General features: G+C 47.3%; 6 protein-coding genes across 6 annotated transcripts; 3 read left to right on the top strand and 3 right to left on the bottom strand.

Annotated features, from left to right (window-relative positions):
- Positions 1-1406: 1406 nt before the first annotated feature.
- Positions 1407-7504, bottom strand: LTR84_004360 (uncharacterized protein; the record flags this gene model as incomplete). The annotated part of the gene is made up of 11 exons (XM_064847937.1): positions 1407-2037; positions 2094-2177; positions 2231-2349; positions 2399-2632; positions 2685-2730; positions 2804-3561; positions 3608-3698; positions 5921-6260; positions 6324-6694; positions 6748-7120; positions 7171-7504. 11 exons carry the CDS (start codon positions 7502-7504, stop codon positions 1407-1409), a joined length of 3381 nt encoding a protein of 1126 aa, XP_064704476.1.
- A 1679-nt stretch (positions 7505-9183) lies between these two features.
- Positions 9184-9564, top strand: LTR84_004359 (uncharacterized protein; the record flags this gene model as incomplete). The annotated part of the gene is made up of 2 exons (XM_064847936.1): positions 9184-9273; positions 9325-9564. 2 exons carry the CDS (start codon positions 9184-9186, stop codon positions 9562-9564), a joined length of 330 nt encoding a protein of 109 aa, XP_064704475.1.
- A 1034-nt stretch (positions 9565-10598) lies between these two features.
- LTR84_004358 (uncharacterized protein) lies at positions 10599-11201 on the bottom strand (the record flags this gene model as incomplete). The annotated part of the gene is made up of 2 exons (XM_064847935.1): positions 10599-11058; positions 11119-11201. The coding sequence occupies 2 exons, from the start codon at positions 11199-11201 to the stop codon at positions 10599-10601; spliced, it is 543 nt and encodes a 180-aa protein (XP_064704474.1).
- A 1171-nt stretch (positions 11202-12372) lies between these two features.
- Positions 12373-13383, top strand: LTR84_004357 (uncharacterized protein; the record flags this gene model as incomplete). Its single annotated transcript, XM_064847934.1, has 1 exon — positions 12373-13383. One exon carries the CDS (start codon positions 12373-12375, stop codon positions 13381-13383), a length of 1011 nt encoding a protein of 336 aa, XP_064704473.1.
- Positions 13384-14934: 1551 nt separating this feature from the next.
- On the top strand, positions 14935-16337 carry LTR84_004356 (uncharacterized protein; the record flags this gene model as incomplete). The annotated part of the gene is made up of 2 exons (XM_064847933.1): positions 14935-15293; positions 15368-16337. The coding sequence occupies 2 exons, from the start codon at positions 14935-14937 to the stop codon at positions 16335-16337; spliced, it is 1329 nt and encodes a 442-aa protein (XP_064704472.1).
- Positions 16338-17283: 946 nt separating this feature from the next.
- On the bottom strand, positions 17284-18729 carry LTR84_004355 (uncharacterized protein; the record flags this gene model as incomplete). The annotated part of the gene is made up of 3 exons (XM_064847932.1): positions 17284-17866; positions 17913-18343; positions 18391-18729. 3 exons carry the CDS (start codon positions 18727-18729, stop codon positions 17284-17286), a joined length of 1353 nt encoding a protein of 450 aa, XP_064704471.1.
- Positions 18730-19234: the final 505 nt, after the last annotated feature.

The raw sequence follows: 19234 nt of genomic DNA, 5'->3' as shown, positions 1-19234 counted from the left end.
ACCGATAAATTTCTCCACTCAAGCCTGTGGGTATGGTAGGCCATATAGAGCCTTACGTCTCAAGCTGTCTTATTTCCCGACTTTTTCTCGTAAAGGTTGCATTTCGAATTGTTGGATGGAACAATCTTCTTCCGTCGACGACGAGCCTTGCGCAGCCTCGCGAAGCCCCCACAAAAATACTGACTGGCAACACAAGGACATTCTATTGAAAATGGAACTGAGCAGCAAGTGGTCTTGAGGGTTTTCCGAGTGATTTAGGGCCAGATGAACTAGATCAAGGTGTGTAAGGATTCTTATAGGAATTGTAACCAGTCCTCATCGCGTAGAGGAATTAGAGACCATTATCCCGTGCTTATGAAATTCCTTGAGGCTAGCACGAGGCGAATCGACACTATATCCTATGCGGTCTCCTCACTGAGAGGTGTCTCTGTCTGGTGTGAGCAAGAATATATAGAGGTGACGAATTGCTAAGTCTATTGGGTGGTGGCTAGGTCGATCCAGGAATTCTGTAGATTCTGTAATCGACGGCGACGATTGGCAAATGGCGTATGCTATAGAGGAATAAATTCCAGTTGAATTTGCCATCTGATTAGCTTTCTAGTAGCCTTATAGGATGCCTATAGCGATGAGGATGTACAGACCTTACACCTCAATCGAAACACCTTGAGTTTGATGCTATCGACTCTCCTCCTTATCTTCTTATTCTTCGTAGTCCTGCTCCTCCTGCTCGTCGTCGTCGTCATCATTATTCACATTTTCATTATTATCCGTATTCTTAAAAGTTAGCCCGGATCAATAATACTGTATATGTCCAATAAGACTAGGGTAGCCTGACTCGAGAATAGAGATGTTATTTCTATGCCGCCAGAGCCCACCTAGACTGGATTGTAGGTGAATTGACCAAGCCATTATCAAATAGACCGTAATCTATCCGCCTTTCGCGAGATTCGTGCTTCGACCCTACCATTTCTACAGTATATCTATCTCGGGAACGTGGTTCTACGGACCATAGCTCTCCAGAAACTTGCGCATCAGTCGCTCACTGTCCCTGACTCGTCCTAGCGAATGGTCATTTGTATGTCTATTGTCGTTGACGAACATATCTTCGCCCTAGTTCTGTGTATATTTCAATAGCATTTCATTCTTTTAAAGGCTCACCTTGATCGGGAATCCGGAAGTCCTCGGAAAGCTCCGGGTATAAATCCGCGTGTCATTATGACAGCAGTATTAGAACTAGCTATGTACAGACTCCAGCGAGGAAGCTTTCATCCACATGTGCAAAGTAGTCTCAAGGCTTCGATACTTTTACACAATGTTGGAGGTACAGAACTCAGCAGAAACGACTGTTAGCCATGTTAAATAGTGGGGTTGTCGCAGACCATTCGCCTGGACTTGTGCGGCTTGTGTTACGGCTGTGTAAAGGGCAATGGATGGCCATAGTAACCATAGTAAGGAGTAATATAAGCTGATTGAGAGGGTGGTTCCATTTCAAAGGAATAATTTGTCCCATGGTTCAGCATTGTCGTCATTCCTTCAACCCAGTCTGGGTCTTGAATCGACAACTGAGCGTAAGTTGCGTCTGCTGACTGAGACAAATCGTTGTACGTAGAGTCGTTTAGGACAGGCGTTGCTTTTATTTCGGCCGACGAGAAATGTGGATAAAACAACGCTGAAGAGGGAGTGTTCGAGAAACTCGAACTTGAGGACGAAATAGGGGCCGCGGTAGTCATGGTCAGACCTGTCGGAGATGCCATAGTAGGCGACCAGTAGTCCATTATGGAGCTATCGGTGCGGGTGGTACGAGCAGCTCCAGCTTCTTCATCACTGCTGAGTAGATTCCGATAATAGCACAAGACCGCACAGAACTGTCTTGCCAGGGGATTGTGGGGGCCGCAAACAGATAGAACGTTTATGCTTGCCTCAAGACTCTGTTGTTGTGAACAGGGTCTTCTGACACGCTGGAGCTTGTAGCGCACAGAGATTCTTGGCACCTTGAGACTCAAGACTAGCACGAGACCAGCGTGATACAAGAGGGTCCTGAAGCGTAGGACGTTAAACACTACTATCACGTTCGATGTCCCAGATGTACTCACATAACGCACCAGTCACCCTTGACGAGAAATCCACGGTCCAGCATCGTTGATGCTATGTGAGCCATCGCAGCGGAAGCATCAATGCTGCCAATCTGGGGTTATTTGCTGGCGCTATTCGGAAAGAGGGCCAATCATACCAAGTTTGAGAATACAGGCGGTTGTGCGGCACATAACCCATATCTGCAGATAATGAAGCGAAAAACTCCGCCTTACTCAACGCCATTATCGATGCAAAATAGAACATTTCCAAATAGAGCTGGGGCTCTTAGTACTCATCTCCCCTGGATCCGGGGTATTTCACTTACAGAGGCCGCCTCCACGTCTTGTGATGAGGGCGAATCGTTGGTATTTGCCGAGTATCGTAGATTCTGTGGTAGCTGTGATGCCCATGCTTCAAGTGTACGGAAGAATGACTCTTTATCACCAGCATTCCTTTGAACCTGGGAGAGACTCGCCTGGAAGCGGCTGATCAATACGGCCAATTTGGCGAGGTTGACCTCGATACTATCATTCGGAAGAGCAAGTTCTTGCGGCGTCATCTGTACAACATTTAGTAATGCAGTTCGCTAAGCCACACGATCTCGTTCTTACCTTTACAAAATAAATCTTGTGTCGCTTTCTGGGTGATTTGTGGAGACTCACCAAGTGTGATAGACAGCCATCTAAAAGATATCAGTCAAGATCGATTATCCTTCAGCAAGTATACATACGCATCTAGTGAGATCATGGCACGCCAAACCTCTCTCCGCCGCTCGTACTCGCCTTTCGAAAGACTTCCGCGGCTTTCCCATTCGCAGTCTACTTTATGCACTTGAGCAAGTCGAATTGCAGTACCAAGTGTAAGCCAACAACTCCTCGGCTTATGACTGACGGTATAGAGACAGGCAAGCATCAGCGGGTTCACCATCCAGAATGGAGATACCTCATCTGCTTGCTCAATGCACCATTCGAGATACTGGTGCCCACTTGCGAAAAGCTTAGCATGGATCCCATTTGCCGTGGGGCTTGTCATTTGACATCCAATGGCCAACTGCAGCCAGAAAGAACATTTTGATGTATGGGCGACGCAATCATTCGCGTAGATCGAGTCCAGAAGCTTCCAAGTTTCGGCCTCGTTACAGATTCTGAATAAAACATTTGGCCCTCTTAGAAAATTGGTCAACCAACCTTGGGCAGTGAATTTGTCGGGAAGTTGCTCTTCTAAAGGCGTGGCACTCTTGTAAGCTGAAATCGCGCTCAATGGTGACGAGGTAGAGCCTGATTCGTCATTTTCTTTTGGGAAACAGGCTTTGTCTCCAAGTGACTTGTCCGCGCAATATGATGCCAAGACATCAACCAGGAAATCTGTAGAGCTTGCTTTACAAGACTGCTGCTCCACAGATAAAAATGAGGCCGACGATGAACTCATCGCTTCAGTACTTTCGTCGGTAAAGGTATCGTTGTTCGAGTATGGAGAGTCCAAGGCTTGCTGCCAGTATTTAGCATAAAGACGTGTGTAAAAGATGTCCACTTACACCATATCTGGATACATTGCTGTCCTGCTTTTCAATGGCAGATACAGACGGAGTTTCGCCAGCTCTCTTGCCATCGGTAGTTATCGAGACCCTGGCCGATGTTGTGGTGTTTAGCAGATTTTTTTCACGTTGATTGGTGGAAAGAGTGTTTTTCTGTGTTGGTACGTCAAGATACACACAGTCAACGGCTCTCATCCGACAGTAGTGACATGTTGGCTTGTTTTTACTGCATTTCTGGTGTCTAGTCTTGCATAGTTCGCACGTAGTGGAAGACAGTCGTTGCTGTTTAGTTGATGATTTTTCCGGCTTCATCATTACACTGAGCATATATTCGTCTTCCTATCGAAGCCGTGCTACTGATTCCAAATGGCTAAGTAGAGATTAAATACGAGATTTCATTCTGCTGAATAGCGTCGAAGAGGGTTCGGATTTACGCCACATGGTTTGGGGCAATCCTGAACGAAGCCAGGTGTAGAGAGTTTTGCAAGGATGCCCATCCGTCAGCGCCGTGTCAGGTGCCTCGTGTTGAGGGCCTTGCTTTTGTTCCCAGTCAACTCAATCTCTAAAGATTTGTGGACTCGAGTTGATGCCACTGATTGCTCAGTGGAAAATTAAGCCGAGAATATCTGCAGGGCGCTCAAAACGTCATAAGAGTGTAGAAACCCCAGGGGGTATTTGGTCCGAACTCCACGATGGCGTTTACTAGCCGTATGTACGAAGGTACTCGGCTCCTCGGGGTAGCTTCCGACCTTATCAACTGGTCCACTTATTAGAGGTTTTGACAGCCACCTTAGATCCAAGACGTTTCCTCGGCATTGTCCATGATTGGCAACCGCATGTGGTTTAGAAACCTACGCGAATAGGGCGATGAATATGCCGATCTGATCATGCGCATTCCACCAAGTGTGATATCGCAGATCTGGGAAGGAGAGATTCATACCTAACGGTGCTGCGAGATCCGTATTCACGCGCACATGAAATTTTGCCACAGTATTTAGTATTTCGTATCCCGGAAGCTTTAGCCAGCAATCCTCGGGGAGCGCGATGCTTATTCGCTCAAGTCGCCCCAATAGGAAATGGCCTTAATGATGGCCAGTGGGTCCTAGTGGTCAAAGAGGCTTGCTAGAAGCAAAGTTTTCGACGGAGCAGGCCTCAGGCCTCATTGACTTGCTACATACTCCGACATGACCAGAACTTTTTTCCGCCGAGTTGTTCGTAGAGAAAACGATGCAGTGTCCCTTTGTAGGACTGTGAAGATCGGCACACATGGTCCACGCCTCGACTCCGTTCAAGGATAGGAGTTCTGAGGTTTCATACTATCTGTAAACTTCGAACTCATTACACGAAGAAGTCTCCACCTCCAGGTATCTGCGGGGTATTCGTACTTGATAAACGACGCAGAATATTGAACTTCGGAAGAGGAAAGTGAAATGGACACCCTAACCTAAAAAGGAGTTTTCTGTTTTTTGACTAGGTCTCAGGCATGTTAGCTATTTAGACTGATTAGAAATATACGTAGATTGAGACAGCGATACCATGTTGTTGTTTTCAGTCAATCATTAAAGCGGAAACGGGTTTTCATGCCAGCTCAGTATGCTTCAACATCCCATCCCCAGGAAAGCGCCAATTTAAGCAACAATAGTACAAACTAAGATACCCTCAAAGCAAATACTTCTAACAGGTGAATCATGATTCAACGGATCATATGAAACAAGAGAAGTTTTTGTAGTCATAAATCAATATTCCGCTGAGAATCAAAGCAAATTATTGAGTTTCTAGTTCCTAACAGCATCGTTAATTATTCCGCGAGGAAGTAAAACAAGAAGCTGAGAACGATGTGTTGTAAACTGTCTTCGACAAATCTTCAGCGCAGTTCGCATTTTGTCAAATCTGAGCGTAAGCATGTCCGGACCTCTTTGAACGGAAAAATACAGACATTTTACAATCCCACAGTTTACAGCAAATGATACACGATCTTCACATGGATATAATCGAACAGGCAAAACACTCTATGCTGAGATCTAATAATCGCTGTCTAGAATTGAGGCCCATCACGAAACATCGCGCCTTCGCCCAGTCCTGGATCCAACCTTGATATGGGGCACAATTAAAAATGAAATCTGAGGTCTTGCCTCGTAGGTTTATTCGTCGGTCGTGACTTCACAACGTAGACTCAACCACCAACAGACAGATCAGAAACAACTCGTATTCGAGTTGAGGTCCTTCATGAAAGAGAGGCCCCATGCCGAACTAACACGAACTTTGTTAATAATATCCCTGTTCAAGGGCAGCGGCAGTACATCCTTGACTTACCTCGAATTCTGAAGGACGTGCTTCTCCGATTTTTTCTGGTTGGTCCTACGCTCTTCCGCCCCCATAGTTACTCCACGGTTCAAGGCCTTCACAATGCATTCTGTGTCCCAGGGGTTGAATAGCACTGCCCCTTCCAACAGATCCGCAGCGCCAGCAAATTCTGACAGGAGAAGTACACCATCCAGGTTCCGTTGTGTGGCCACATACTCGTATGAGACTAGATTCAAGCCGTCGCGAATAGAAGAGACAAGGCAGATATCTGAAGCGGCGTACATAGCTATGAGCTGCTCAAATGGCACACTTTGGTGCAAGAAGTGGACAGGCTTATAGTCAGCAGTTCCTACAGATTGTCAGTAGTTGTTTCTGGGCTCGCACTTTCTAAACGCTCAGAGATATGAATTACCGAATCTTTGGTTGAGGGTTTTGACTTGTTCATGAAGATTGATCGCAAGATCTTTGTAGTCTTGTACGCTTTCCCTGCTTGGAATGGCAATTTGGATCATGCTGATTCGTCCAATATTTTGGGGATATGTCTCCAAAAACTGCTCGAATGCTGTGATCTTTTGTGGAATACCTTTCGTGTAATCGAGCCTGTCAACACCAATGACCAGTTTCTCAACATTGTACTCGCTTCGCAGGTCTCTTATTTGTGAAGAGGTTGACTCAGATCCAACATGATCAAGAAATTTAGGCACGTCTATCCCAATTGGGTAAACTCCAAGTCTAACCACTTTACCATATCTTTCTACCCCATTCTGGCACTGGTTGAAATCCCTGATTGGACGTTAGCTAGAAGTTCGCTCAAAAGAGACTCAATGTTCCATTACAAATAGTCGCAACAGGTTCGGGCAAAATTCTGAGCGTAAGCCTCCGTATGAAAGCCGATAGTCTTGCAACCGACCAGGCCCTCTAGAATCTCACGCCAAACAGGAAGTACCTTGAACATATCTCCACTAGGAAAGGGTATATGCAAGAAAAAACCAATTGTGATTGTCTTGCTGAGCTTTCTGGCTGCATCAGAAAGCATTTGAGGTAAGAGCATAAGGTGATAGTCGTGGATCCAAACAACGTCTCCGTCACTGATCTCCTTCGCAAGTTTTTCGGCAAAAATGTGGTTGACTTGGCAATAGGCTTTCCATTCATCCCGAAGGAATCGCATAGAATTGGGTTGATAGTGAAATAGTGGCCAGAGAGTGGAGTCTGTGACGTCCTTAGCTGTATGAAGTTATGAATTAATCAAAGGAGCATACTTGAAAACCCATTGTAATATGCTTCGGCGAGATCTTCACCCAAAGGAACTGGTACCGCGTTGTGTTGGTCCAGCAAAGCTTGACTGATCTTTGATTCTTCCTCCAAAGGTATTTCGGCACCGGGCCAGCCATACCAGATCATGTCGAACTCCCGCTTGACTCCACTCATGCCTGTAGCAAGTCCTCCACACGATTCTTTGAAAGTATACTCTCCGTCATTACCTTTCTCTATTGTGACAGGTAACCTGTTTGAGACAACTGTGAGACGCTGATTCGCAAGTGGACTTGTAATCGGAACAATATCAGGGGTGGGGGGAGGCGTCTGCGTGGCCATGGATTGAGAATGAACTTCTGTGTTGCTGTGAGGGAGTTTCTTTAGAATGACCGTGTCTGAAATTGGATGATGATATGATGAAACGATAAGCGAAGGCTAAGGTGTATATATGGCTCACACTTTGGCAGCTTTATATTGAACTAGTTGCTAACTCAGATAGTGTCTCGAGCCGAATTGGCTGGAACACATCTGACCAATAGGTGCATACTGGGGGACCTATTTGCCTCAACACCACTGCATCAATGGTCGCCATTTGATTAAAGTCCGGTAAAGACGACGACGTGTATGACACCGATGAACACGGACAACAATCGGTAATAATCCACCCTTAGGATCTGCTCGGAGAAACTGAACCCATACTATTTGGGTACCAACCGCAGTCCGTGATGAAGCCCAGCAGCCAGGGAGATTGATGTACGAACATAAGTTGTGGGGTGGACTGTACTAGTAGCATCTCTCTTTCGTGCGCTCATGGGCTACAAAGCAACCAACTACGCTTACAATGGGCTCAATCTTAGCACCTCTAGGGTCTGTCATCAAGCTCTAATGAGCCTGCAACTTCTTAGGAATGATTAAACTGGGACACCGGTAAGGGCTGAAGGGGCGACGGCAGTTGGCGTGGAACGAGAGCTTGCAGTGGACTCGTACCGAAGATATCCGCGGAGGATACTTCTGTGGGGATGTGACATAAGTATCTATGTCCCCGGAATAAATCTCCACGCTACACTCGCTTATTATGCTTTTGACAGCACAAGTGTCTTGAATAATCGAGTCAAGTCGCCCACATATTTTATTGGAGAGCGTGAGGCTACTCTTCTGTATAGTAACCGAAGTGCCCCTGTTATCTTCGGTTTGGTGGCAGGAATGCCCCTGCATTTGCTGCACCCAACCTCTACATGCAGTCAAAGTGCGTTTTTGGCAAATTTGACTAGCTTTGCGTTCCTGGACCTGGCCTGATCATGGACTCAACCAGTATCAGTGGGGGAGCGAAGGTACTTGCCGAGGATTACTCTGCACCGGTTGAATCAGGCGAACGGCCAACGTTCAGATCGGCATGATCAGCTGGGCTTGCAGCCAATTTTCGCGTTTGGAGGTGGGGCGGAGACCACATGTCTCGACTTGATTTAGAAAGTATACTATACCGTACCTCTATCCCTTCACCAAGGTTGGGCATGAATGCTAGACCCCGGTGGGATCGATCCGTTAATAGATCGGCATCTGAACGGTCTTGTGTAACGGCCTAAGCATCAACTGGTTCTAACGGCTTTCGCGACACTCCGGAAAGGGGCAAACCCCGGCGATCCAGGATGCTAGTATGTCGTCAGAATGATTGGCGATTGTCGAAACACATTCCTAGTGGAGCGACTAACGAACCAGACGTCAGTGTGGAGGAGGGGAGATACATCCCCGCCCAGATGACTTCTTAGCCTCGAACTTCCCGAGGAGTTGGAGGTAAAAGCGATCGTCACTCGATATCCTCGACCATGTTCAAGTTAGCTTCTTTTGTGCTCCATTTCTTGTGAAGATTACACTTTATGAACCGGAAATTCTCCTCTCTTGTCATTCAATTCCTTCCAAAGGCCGAGAATTGAACACAACTCAAGAGGACGCAAGCCAACCTTTGTTCATCACGGGATATTGCTTTAATTAGGCCAATCAACGCCGCACTGTCAATCAATATGCCACGGGGAGCGGACTACGACGATGGGGTGCCACGGTCAGACAATGCCATCGAGGCTGGCGAAGACAAGGCTCATGGCACAGGAAATGTACGCCAAATGACAGACGCTTTCCAGGAGCTATACTAACAGAGTGTCTAGAATACCACGGATGAAGTTGAACTGAATCGCGCAAAGAAAACAGCGGCCATGCCCGACCTGAGCGAAGTTAACGACCGCACAGCCAGTGGTGGAGCAGCAACAGGTCATAATGATGGACACGGTCATGATTCCCCCGGGACACGAGGCGAGAAGACCGGATCGGGTCTGAGAAAGGACTTCGGCAGACAGAGTCTCAATAAAACAATTGCTTCGCAGAATGGATCAGAGGCTAGTAAATAAGGCAGGTCGACACGTCGTGGTTCACCATAGCCTTGTTTTATTGAATACTGTCAGGGGTATGAGTGGCCTGCGGCTGTGTGGAGGCTCGTATTGGCAGTTGATGGAAGATTGGTTATGCCCAACTAGCGGAAAGATGCCTCGGATGACTTGGTATGCTCTAATACTGGACCACTGGGTAGAGTGCCCAGATTGCCCAGAATGCTCTGTCCAGGAGTACCAAGAAGGTAGAGGGTCATATAGCTCATCATGATTCGGATATAATCATTGTCCGACCATGCCCTTCGTCCAAAACCAGTCCAGCGTGAACCTTAATCACCCACGTTCCCATTTGCCCCTCTGCTACATTCTTTTCTGTGTTCGTTGAAGACTAATTACAGGTGATCAGAAAAGGCAAGGAGGTAAATTACCAAGCTCAGATTAGAGGGGTCACTCTTTCCCGCTTTGAGCTTGACTTGAGGGCCATGCTATGCGAACCTCCAGAGCCTGTATCAGAAGCTGCAATTGGATTTTAATATTCGAATGATATAAGAGGAGGTAGTGCCTCAATTTCGGCTAGCCCTCATCCGAAGAACGGTTCTCCATTCTCTCAGATTTGAACATTTGTTTCAAGGGGAAGGATTCTCAACGTGAGCCATACTTTTCTCCGCATCTGTCCAACCTATCTTATACTTATTATATATCATGAGCGTTGAGATTTTTGGAAGTGTCTACGTGATGTGAATCCCATGCCTAGTAGTTAGCGAAGATTAATATAGGATCCTCCCCATTGCAATAGGCGAAATACTCTTGGCTGATATGCGGATAAAGATACCAACAAGCTTACAGCGGCAGCGAGAACAAATCAGACGATGTGATCAGAATGACCACAAAATCACTCTACAATGATGAAACTCGACTCTCTGGCTCAGATAATTGTGAAAGGTTTAGCTATATCCTAAATTGGATTATGAATGGATACAAATGATCTCTGCCGCCTAATGTTGGGTCCTGAAGATAGCCTGCCTTTTGAACCATGGCCATTCTAACCCTTCAATTCATGGCCAGATGTTTTTGGTCTTGCCGGCCTCCAATTCTTCGATTTGTTTCCTCAGTACATCTATCCGAAATGACCTGAAAGCCTTTTCGATCCTCTCTCTGCTATCAGGATTTCGAGATATTGTCTTCTTCGCTGACCATGAACCTGTTAATAGGCCAATCTCGCCGCCCAAAAAGATGCCCCCAAGACCAAAGAATGTGTACGTCATTATATCTCCTAGAGGCGTGGGGTTGAGAAGAGGAGTGATGTCTGGAATTGCTTCTTCTCTACCGCTTGCGAACTTGACGTGTGTGGGCTTCTCAGATGAACGAAATGCTTGATACATAGCTTTCCGGTTCGCTCGCAGTCGGAAGGCTAGAAAGCCACCTAGTGCGAGGCCGGCCAGTGAGCCGATGAGGGCATGCGTGGAAGCTTTGGTTGCGGCGCTGCGCACTCGATTGCGGTCATCATCCCGGAGGCTAGATACCAGGAATCATTAGGCCCATGATATCTACTTACTGGATAATTCTCTGACTTACTCGTGCTTGAAATGCGCTTTTGCAAGCTCAGTGAGCTCTTCGCCCTGTGTCTTGCGGAGAGCCGCGAAAGCTTCGGACGACATGCTTTTGGAATTTCAGATGCGATCGTAATCGAATGTCGTGCTTCGATGAGTCTCGATGAAAGATTCAAGAAGGATCAGGCTGGGTAGACCTGTCAACTTTTCAAGTCTGAGGCATCTCTCAAAGAAGCAGAGTGCCACGTATCCGCAATTGTAACGCATGGAAACGTCACAAAAGCCGGTAGAGTGAGCTGAGAATGATGCATGCAAATCTCCTGAATTGAGACCTGCAACTTCCCAGGGACCTTGATTGTCATCATTGTTCGGTCTGGAAGGGCTTTGACCTCACCCATGTCTGGACCATAGCGTAATCCTGTTTGAATTAGGATGTTGGTGAGCAAGCACGCTTTCTCGCACGGCTCAAGCACTAAGACAAGTACCCTTACCGAAGAATATTGGATTCTATACAAGGAATCCTAGCAGTGATGTTACATGCGGCTATGTCGAGACAAGGAAGAGAATCCTAGTTAATGCTGCAGTCCCGTTTTGACTTTCCGCGGGGAAAGTCAATTGAGACGGTCCGCCTTTGACGGACAGTTTGACCTTCTCCGAGGAGACTCTTTGGTTTTCTAATCGTCGATTTGACTTATTGTGGTTAGGCTATCAGTCTCTCAGATGAAAACATATTCACCAGTTGTGCACGGATACTGTCGGGCCGGAACTCTCAGCCGGGCCGGAAATACAAAGTCTTCATCATCATTGGATAGCTCCCATGGTGGACACAGACGTTGTCATATCGTGCAACGCAATGATTTGGTGCTGCAGCCTGCAACATCTCGTCTGGTTGTCACCTCAACAACCCTTAGCGACAATCATATGATACACACTGTAGGAGTGCTAGCTCATCAAGCTTCGTTGGAAACGGATAGTGCTGGCGGAATAAACCGTTGGGTTATCATAAGGTGACGCTGTAGGAAGTTCGGAAGGTTCAAGACGCGACATAGAATACAATGGACCTATGTGCTATCTACAAAATTGGTCACCAGAGAATAACTGTCGTTTATGGCGATCACTATTCCTGTCACGAAGCTACCATGAGCTTGGCTTTGACATGATCTCGTAGTTGAGTGTTAATGGTATAAAAGTGTTGTAATCTGCCCTCTTCAAAGTTGCCTCATGCCGAACTCTTTCAACGTTACGCTTCATTTTCCGTGCCGTCGTTGACATACCAATCATGGATACATCCGAGAGGAAGACGACGATTCCAAAACATATTATACCTTTCCCACCCACATCTTCTTTGATTGCACGGCAGGACTTGGTCCTCCCAGCAGCCTTCAATGATCTCGTTCCCCTAGCAAGAGAGTTGTGGCCACTGCGAACCGAGAACAAAGATGAGGTACACAGGTTTCTCTGTGCCTTTTTCGATCTTTCTCGGCTTGATGTCATACGTAAGATGCTATGGCTCATCGCCGTTCCTGGAGCTCCACGCTCCTTGTACTACCAAAAGCTCTTACGCCGAGAAATTGTCATTGTTGAAGAACTTGATCTTCATTTGGTTTGGGCAAAGTCGAGAATCTTTCTCAAACCTCTGCCGGACTTTCTGCTCAATTATGAATTTTGGGAAAACAACATATCCTGTGAACCTCAGTTACACCGAGCAGCGTGCGGGCTCCTGTACTCTTATTGTGGCCTTATCCGTTTTGATCATGATTTTCGGGTAGCGCAAGAATATCATTTGATCAGTGCGAAATTCGGTTATCGGGAATGGACAGAGTTTACTCGCACGATATTATCAAACCTCGACCCCCATGACTCCAATAACGTTGCGACACGATTCCGTTATGGCGAGTTACGATTAAACCGCCTTGACACCATCTATCGATATTCGCCTCAAGATTTCTCCATATCTAATATGCTTCAAGGCTTTCCTCATGCTTTGGCAGAAAGCTATGTGCCATATATGGACCAGTACAATAATGCAGTGTCGGCATTTGGCGTCATCGTTATTGTTCTCTCGGCTTTCAATCTATCACTGTCAGCACGTTCGAAGAATCCAAATCCTGATCTTCAACAGGTAGCTTACGGATTTGCAATATTCGCCATGACTTTGTGTGCCTTGATTACAGGATTATTCATTGTATTACCCTTGTTCACTTCACTTGCGACAATATATGGCTCCCTCCTCACACGAAAAAGACTTCATGCAAGACGAGAAGTCGAGGACCAACCTCGATCGGCTTAATTTTGTCTCTTACGAAGCAGTCTGACTGGCCTCAGACTGGGAAGGCTGGCAAGCTGTAAACAATGTTGCTGGTCTGCTTTTAGGCGAAAATCCCGCAAGTGTGCGACTGAGGACCGCTGATAACAACACAAAGTCACCCAACGTGACCGACGCTACGATCGATTTGATAACAGCGGCTGGCACTGGTTACTTTGTTCACGCTCGTTCAATGTATCGTCCTTAGTGAGAACACTGCTGTTGCTGATATTCTCATGTCCAGAACCATTGACGCAATGGCTACCAAGTGGCACTAGATATGTACTCTCGTTACCCCAGATAGGAGACACATGATAGTCATAACCAAGCTACCGGACATTCCTGCCTAAAATATATCTGTCCCAGTTCTCGGAGAATATCCACGATGATCAGTAATTATACTTTCCACATTGCGCATCATCGTAAGCTCTAAAACGCGCTAAAAGCGACAGAGAATGAGACGCAGTTTCTTGTTTGCATCATTCTTGGTCTCCCGACAGAGCAGCTTTTGTCAATTACGGCAATAACCGGGATCACTCAGATTGCCAGATTAAGCTGATGGGCTTTTGTCGTCCTTCAAAGTATCTCCAAATTGAGAATCAAGAAAGACTGTGCCACTGATTCGAGTCCAGTTTCGCACAAGCCTGACGGTATACAAGGCTTTTCTGATCAACCATAAATAATCCAGAATACTTCATCACGCAAGATGAACAGTTTCATGAGCCTCAAGTTGTATGGAGCTATGGTCAAGGGGAAGATACATGTCTAGCCAAGGAGGACGAAAGCCAGAGCAAATGGTACAGTAGCTCCAGGGGTTTATCCAATCAATCGAAAGGATGAAGTTCATACTACACTAAGCAGTTGCTCTATAACTAGTCAACATGAACACCTCGCCGATATAACAACAATAGGTTTCGTTAAGCTATGGGTCACTTTCATGAGACCGCGGACTCCGCGGACCCACGAGTTTATGTCACGTATTGATTGTTCCCATCTTTGCCACATTAAATACTTAACGGCGGCTTTCAATGCCGATAAAACGTCAAGCCCAATAGTTCAAAGCCTGTTGAGTATGAATCTGGGGAATCCCGAACAGATCACTGCCATTTATGCGGCTCCGCGCATCCAAGGAAGATTCCACCACTGTAAACACACAGCCAAAGCCACTGATCGCCCGCCCACGTCAGTATGAGGCCATGCATCGTTTTCACTAGTGCTGCCGACGGCTTCACGGGGCCAAAAAAAGTTTGGCTTCAGCAACCAGTGCTGTGCACTTGATGCAGCCTGCCACTTTATCGAAGGTGTCACTGACCACCAGCATAGTTTACGTATTTGGTATTTGGCCAGAGAAGCCTCGTGTTTGGAACCAGGCAAACGTCACACTGTCTCACAGCCATTTTGCTGAACTTATTACAGTGAATTTCTCAAACTATAAAATGATGCCAATCATTCTCTCAACAGACCACTCCTCCCTTTACGTTGTTCAACAAGTCTAAGCTTCTTCTTTCGGAAAGAATATATCTCGTTGTCCACATCATGAATACAATCATTGCCAACTCGGCGGAAAAAGCACTTGGTGATAGGCCCACCGCTACCACCCGTGACTACACGACTCGTCAGAATGAAACCATGCTGGCATTACGCTGGTACGGGGATAAGGATGTTCGCGTTGAAGAAGTCCCTGCACCCACTTTAACTGAGCCTACCGATGTCATCGTCAGAGTCACCGGGACCACAGTTTGTGGCAGTGATCTGCATCTGTATCACAAAGAGATCATGCAACTGCAAAAGGGTGAGATCTTGGGCCATGAGTTCATGGGCATCGCCGATGAAGTCGGGTCTGAAGTCAAATCTATCAAGCAAGGCGATAGAGTCGTTGCCAGTTTCCAAATTGCGTAAGTCTCTTGTGAATCGAGGTGATTGAAGTTGCCGATGCAGACCACGTCAAGACTGACAGATACACACTTAGTTGTGGCACGTGTCAATTCTGTAAGGAGGGCCTTACTAGTATGTGCGATCGGACAAACTCGTCTGCCTTACAAGAAAAGCTCTACGGTAAACCTTTTGCCGGGTTGTTTGGCTACTCTCACTTTGCTGGCGGTTTCGCTGGCGGCCAAGCCGAGTTTGTCAGAGTACCGTTCGGCAGCGTCAATCTTCTCAAGATTCCGGATCATGTCCCCAACGAGAAGGCGTTGTATTTGAGTGACATTGTCCCAACCTCGTACCACGCCACTGTTTGCGCCGACGTCGAAAAGGGCAAGAGCGTCGCCATCTGGGGACTTGGCCCAGTTGGTATGCTGGCTTGCAAGTGGAGCAAGCTCGCTGGGGCGAAGCGCGTGATTGCCATCGACCAAATACCAGAACGCCTCGCTCTCGCTCAAGACATAGGCTGCGATACCATCGACTTCTCAAAGCAAAAGGACGTCGTTGGTGAAATCTACAAGCTCGAACCCCTAGGCGTGGACTGCTGTATTGATGCCGCGGCCTTCAGATACACGAAAACACTGCGGCAGAGCGCTGAGCGCCTTATCGGCCTGGAGACAGACAGCAGCGAGATTCCCAACGAGACCCTTCGTGCAGTGCGCAAATTTGGGACTGTCGCGGTCGTGGCAGATTACGCCGCAATGACGAACCATTTCCTCATTGGAGCTTTGATGGAAAAGGGTATCACGTACCGCGGCTGCGGCCAAGCTCCTGTACAAAAATATTGGCATCAGCTGCTGGAGAAAATCGAGAGTGGTGAATTCGACCCCACTGTTGTTCTAACCCATCGATTTGCGATTGAGGAATTCAGTGAGTTGTACAAGGCTTTCGATGAGAAAAAGCATGGGATTATGAAAACCTATGTGCAGACTAGGTTCTCTCCACCACCAACGGCAGGGACTCCACCACTGAGCACGCTTAGACAGGGCGATCTGAAACCAGTACCCACAGGTTGATGTAGCTTATTGAACAAAAAAGGGGAAGATTGGAAGTGTTCTGCTAGAAGAACTGGTTATGTCATACTTCAGAGGGCACTCGCTTTTGACTATAACTATAGCTGAACTTAACTGCTATACTTCAATGTTGCCTAGTACCATGGGATTTCTTATCCTCCTCTGAGAATAGAAGTTTGTAAATGTGAGAGCCCCTCATGTTAGTAGACGATTGGTCGCCGAGAAAAGAGCTATCGCAACACAAAGTACTCGTCATTAGGTCATTGTGATCGTCATCCGCGGCATTACTGTCTTAGTAACCATTAGACATAGTAGAATGACCCGATTTACGAGAATGCGACTAGTTCTAGGTGCTGCATCAAATTCGACTTGGTCTGAAGACAGGCTGAGCATGGTTTGGCCACTGGCGATTCTGCGGAAGAGTCGCTAAGACTCGGGCTGGCATTGCACTTGAAGCAACGTGCAGTCTGCTGGAGTCAGAGGACAGTAAGAGCCCACGTTAGGACTCCACTTGCGTGCGTGTTGAGTTGGGTATTTTTGCGAGCACCACATTTGTAGAAGTAACCAAAAATTCGTGACTGGTACCCATCCTTGCCTGCGACGTACGCGTCGAACATTATGGTTTCTCCGGTTGACAAAAGTTGCACTAGTTCCCACGCCGAAGTCATTGGCTAGTAGGAGCTCGAAGAATATGTAAGTGCTTGCGAAGGATATGTGGTCTGAGGCTGTGAATTTGTATGTGATCTCGACCACCAACTCTCGCCCAAGGGGAGAACTGTGGTGGAACTATGGTACTTGGTGGAGGTATTCTGTAGGATGTCTGGGCCTAGGCCGGGAGGAGTGGCGTGTGGAAGAGGTAGGATTCTTCGTTCTCTTAGTCGCTAGCAAGAACTGGAACTTCTGAATACCATGGAATGAAAATTTCGCTCGGCGCGTCAATTCTCACGCCTTAATCCCCAACGTCTGAGACCAGATTGTTAGGCGACCAACTGTCTGCGGCTTGCATAAGCCCAAGATTCCAGGGCCAGTCTTCAAATATACTTGTGGCCAGCTGAGAAGGTATGGTCCTCAGCATGTCGGGATGACGCAGGCCGTGGGAAGTTTGAAAGGTCGAATTGGCCTGAGGACTGGCCTCGCCTTCAGAACAATTGCGGAGTTGATTCCAATGGCTCTCAATTTGCGCTACCAAGTCTCGCAGGCGCTGGGCATTGATAGCTGAATGGATACCATGGTCGAGATTCTCAAGAAGTTGTGCAATTGACAGCAACACGACTCTCACTTGCTGATAAGCAATATCGCTGAGAGGCTCCTCAAGAACACTGCCTAGAATAGCGCCAATACCAGCAAGGTGATGAAGGAGTGGAGAACTTATGGCTCTCAGATAAGCAACCGGAATGCGCATGAAGGCATCCACGACCTCACTCGCAATCTTACAACGTTCTTCGATTGTGCCGCCGGCTGAGGCAAACAGCATCATTCGAAGTAACTGGATAGTAGCGGTGATGTTGGCGGCCTGAAATCCATATCGATCACTGGTACGGTCATTAGCGTCCCACGCTCACCAGGCGGAAGACTCACCTTGAGGGGTTGCATGTTACTTCTGGAAATTCTTTAAAACAGCGTGGAAGATTGCGGTACGCCGCCATGATGGAGTCCTGGACCGAAGAGGCGGAAAGGGCAGTCTTATTATCGAACATATCGCTAAGCGACGTACGCTTGTGTCGCTTTTGGTCGCGAAAGTTGGTAATAACAAACTCTAGGATCCGATATAGATCGGTCGTGAAGTTCCATCCACAGAGCCAGCTGCCGGTTTTCACATCATCCCACCTGCCACCGGGGCTTGGCCCAATGTCAACCGGAGATAATGCTGGTTGATTGTAGCCCAAGTCATTGAACAAATCGTCGTCCATCTCCGTAGTATAGGCAACTTTGATCTGCTGTGCCCGACATCGTGTGACCCCGTTCCAAATTATGGATGAATAGACCTCCAAGGTGTACATGGACCAAATCTATTGATTGATCAGCAGAAAATCTTGCAATGCTTGGGATGACTCACCAATCGCCGCCTCTCTTCCGTCTCAACGATTCCAATGTTTTTAGGCCAGTTCGATTCATCATGTAACCCATCCATAGCCACGAAAGTGTGATAGTTTCCCAGGTACAGCTGCATTTCGCGAATTTTGCCATATTGAATGGCTGTGAGGGCAAGCAAAGCAAAACATCGTAGTGTATTGAGAGAGTGAGCTTTCCTGCAGTCTTCGTGGCCGGCACTGTAACGAATAGCAGCATCATAGAAGGTCTCCGAAGGCGTTTCGGATAATTCTTCAACGTCCCAAGAAGAATTGAAGATTGCTTGGTCCCGAACGCGAGCGGACACTAGAGCACAGACTGCCATGGTCACTGGGAACAAGTCCTTGTCCGTAGTATAGTCGCCTCTGGATATCTACCAATGTTTGTCAGCGCCGCGGAAGAAGACCATCTTCTGATAATGTCTCTCGCCGGCAAGGAGAACGACGCTACCCGGTGAGACCCACCTTTCGAATGTATGTCGACCTGTGGAAGAGTGGGAAGATCGGGTATACTATCTCAAAGTAAACCTCGACGAGACTCATCACCACGGCTTGGCTGGCAACTACCGGAGCCCTCCATGGCTGAGATGTTGACTTAAGATGCGCTAGAAGCCGTCAGTATTATGCGATCAATTACGCCATCGGCCAGCCTCGTCGGAAGGTTACGAATGGGGTGTTGCCAATAAAAATGTGTCAAACATACCTTCCTCAGACGCGGAATTTCGAGGGGGTTGGGTAGGTAAAAAGGCTCTAGGTCCTGACTTTGGCTTGACGCCTCGTCTCTTTGCTGCTCGGTCGTATGTACATGGCTGGTCGAACTCGATGCACTTT

Source organism: Exophiala bonariae (assembly GCF_035927105.1).
Source record: "Exophiala bonariae strain CCFEE 5792 chromosome Unknown scaffold_19, whole genome shotgun sequence".
In the NCBI taxonomy this organism is placed as follows: Eukaryota; Fungi; Ascomycota; class Eurotiomycetes; order Chaetothyriales; family Herpotrichiellaceae; genus Exophiala; species Exophiala bonariae.
The sequence above is the reverse complement of the archived record's forward strand: the minus strand, read 5'-3'. Positions and strand labels throughout refer to the sequence as shown.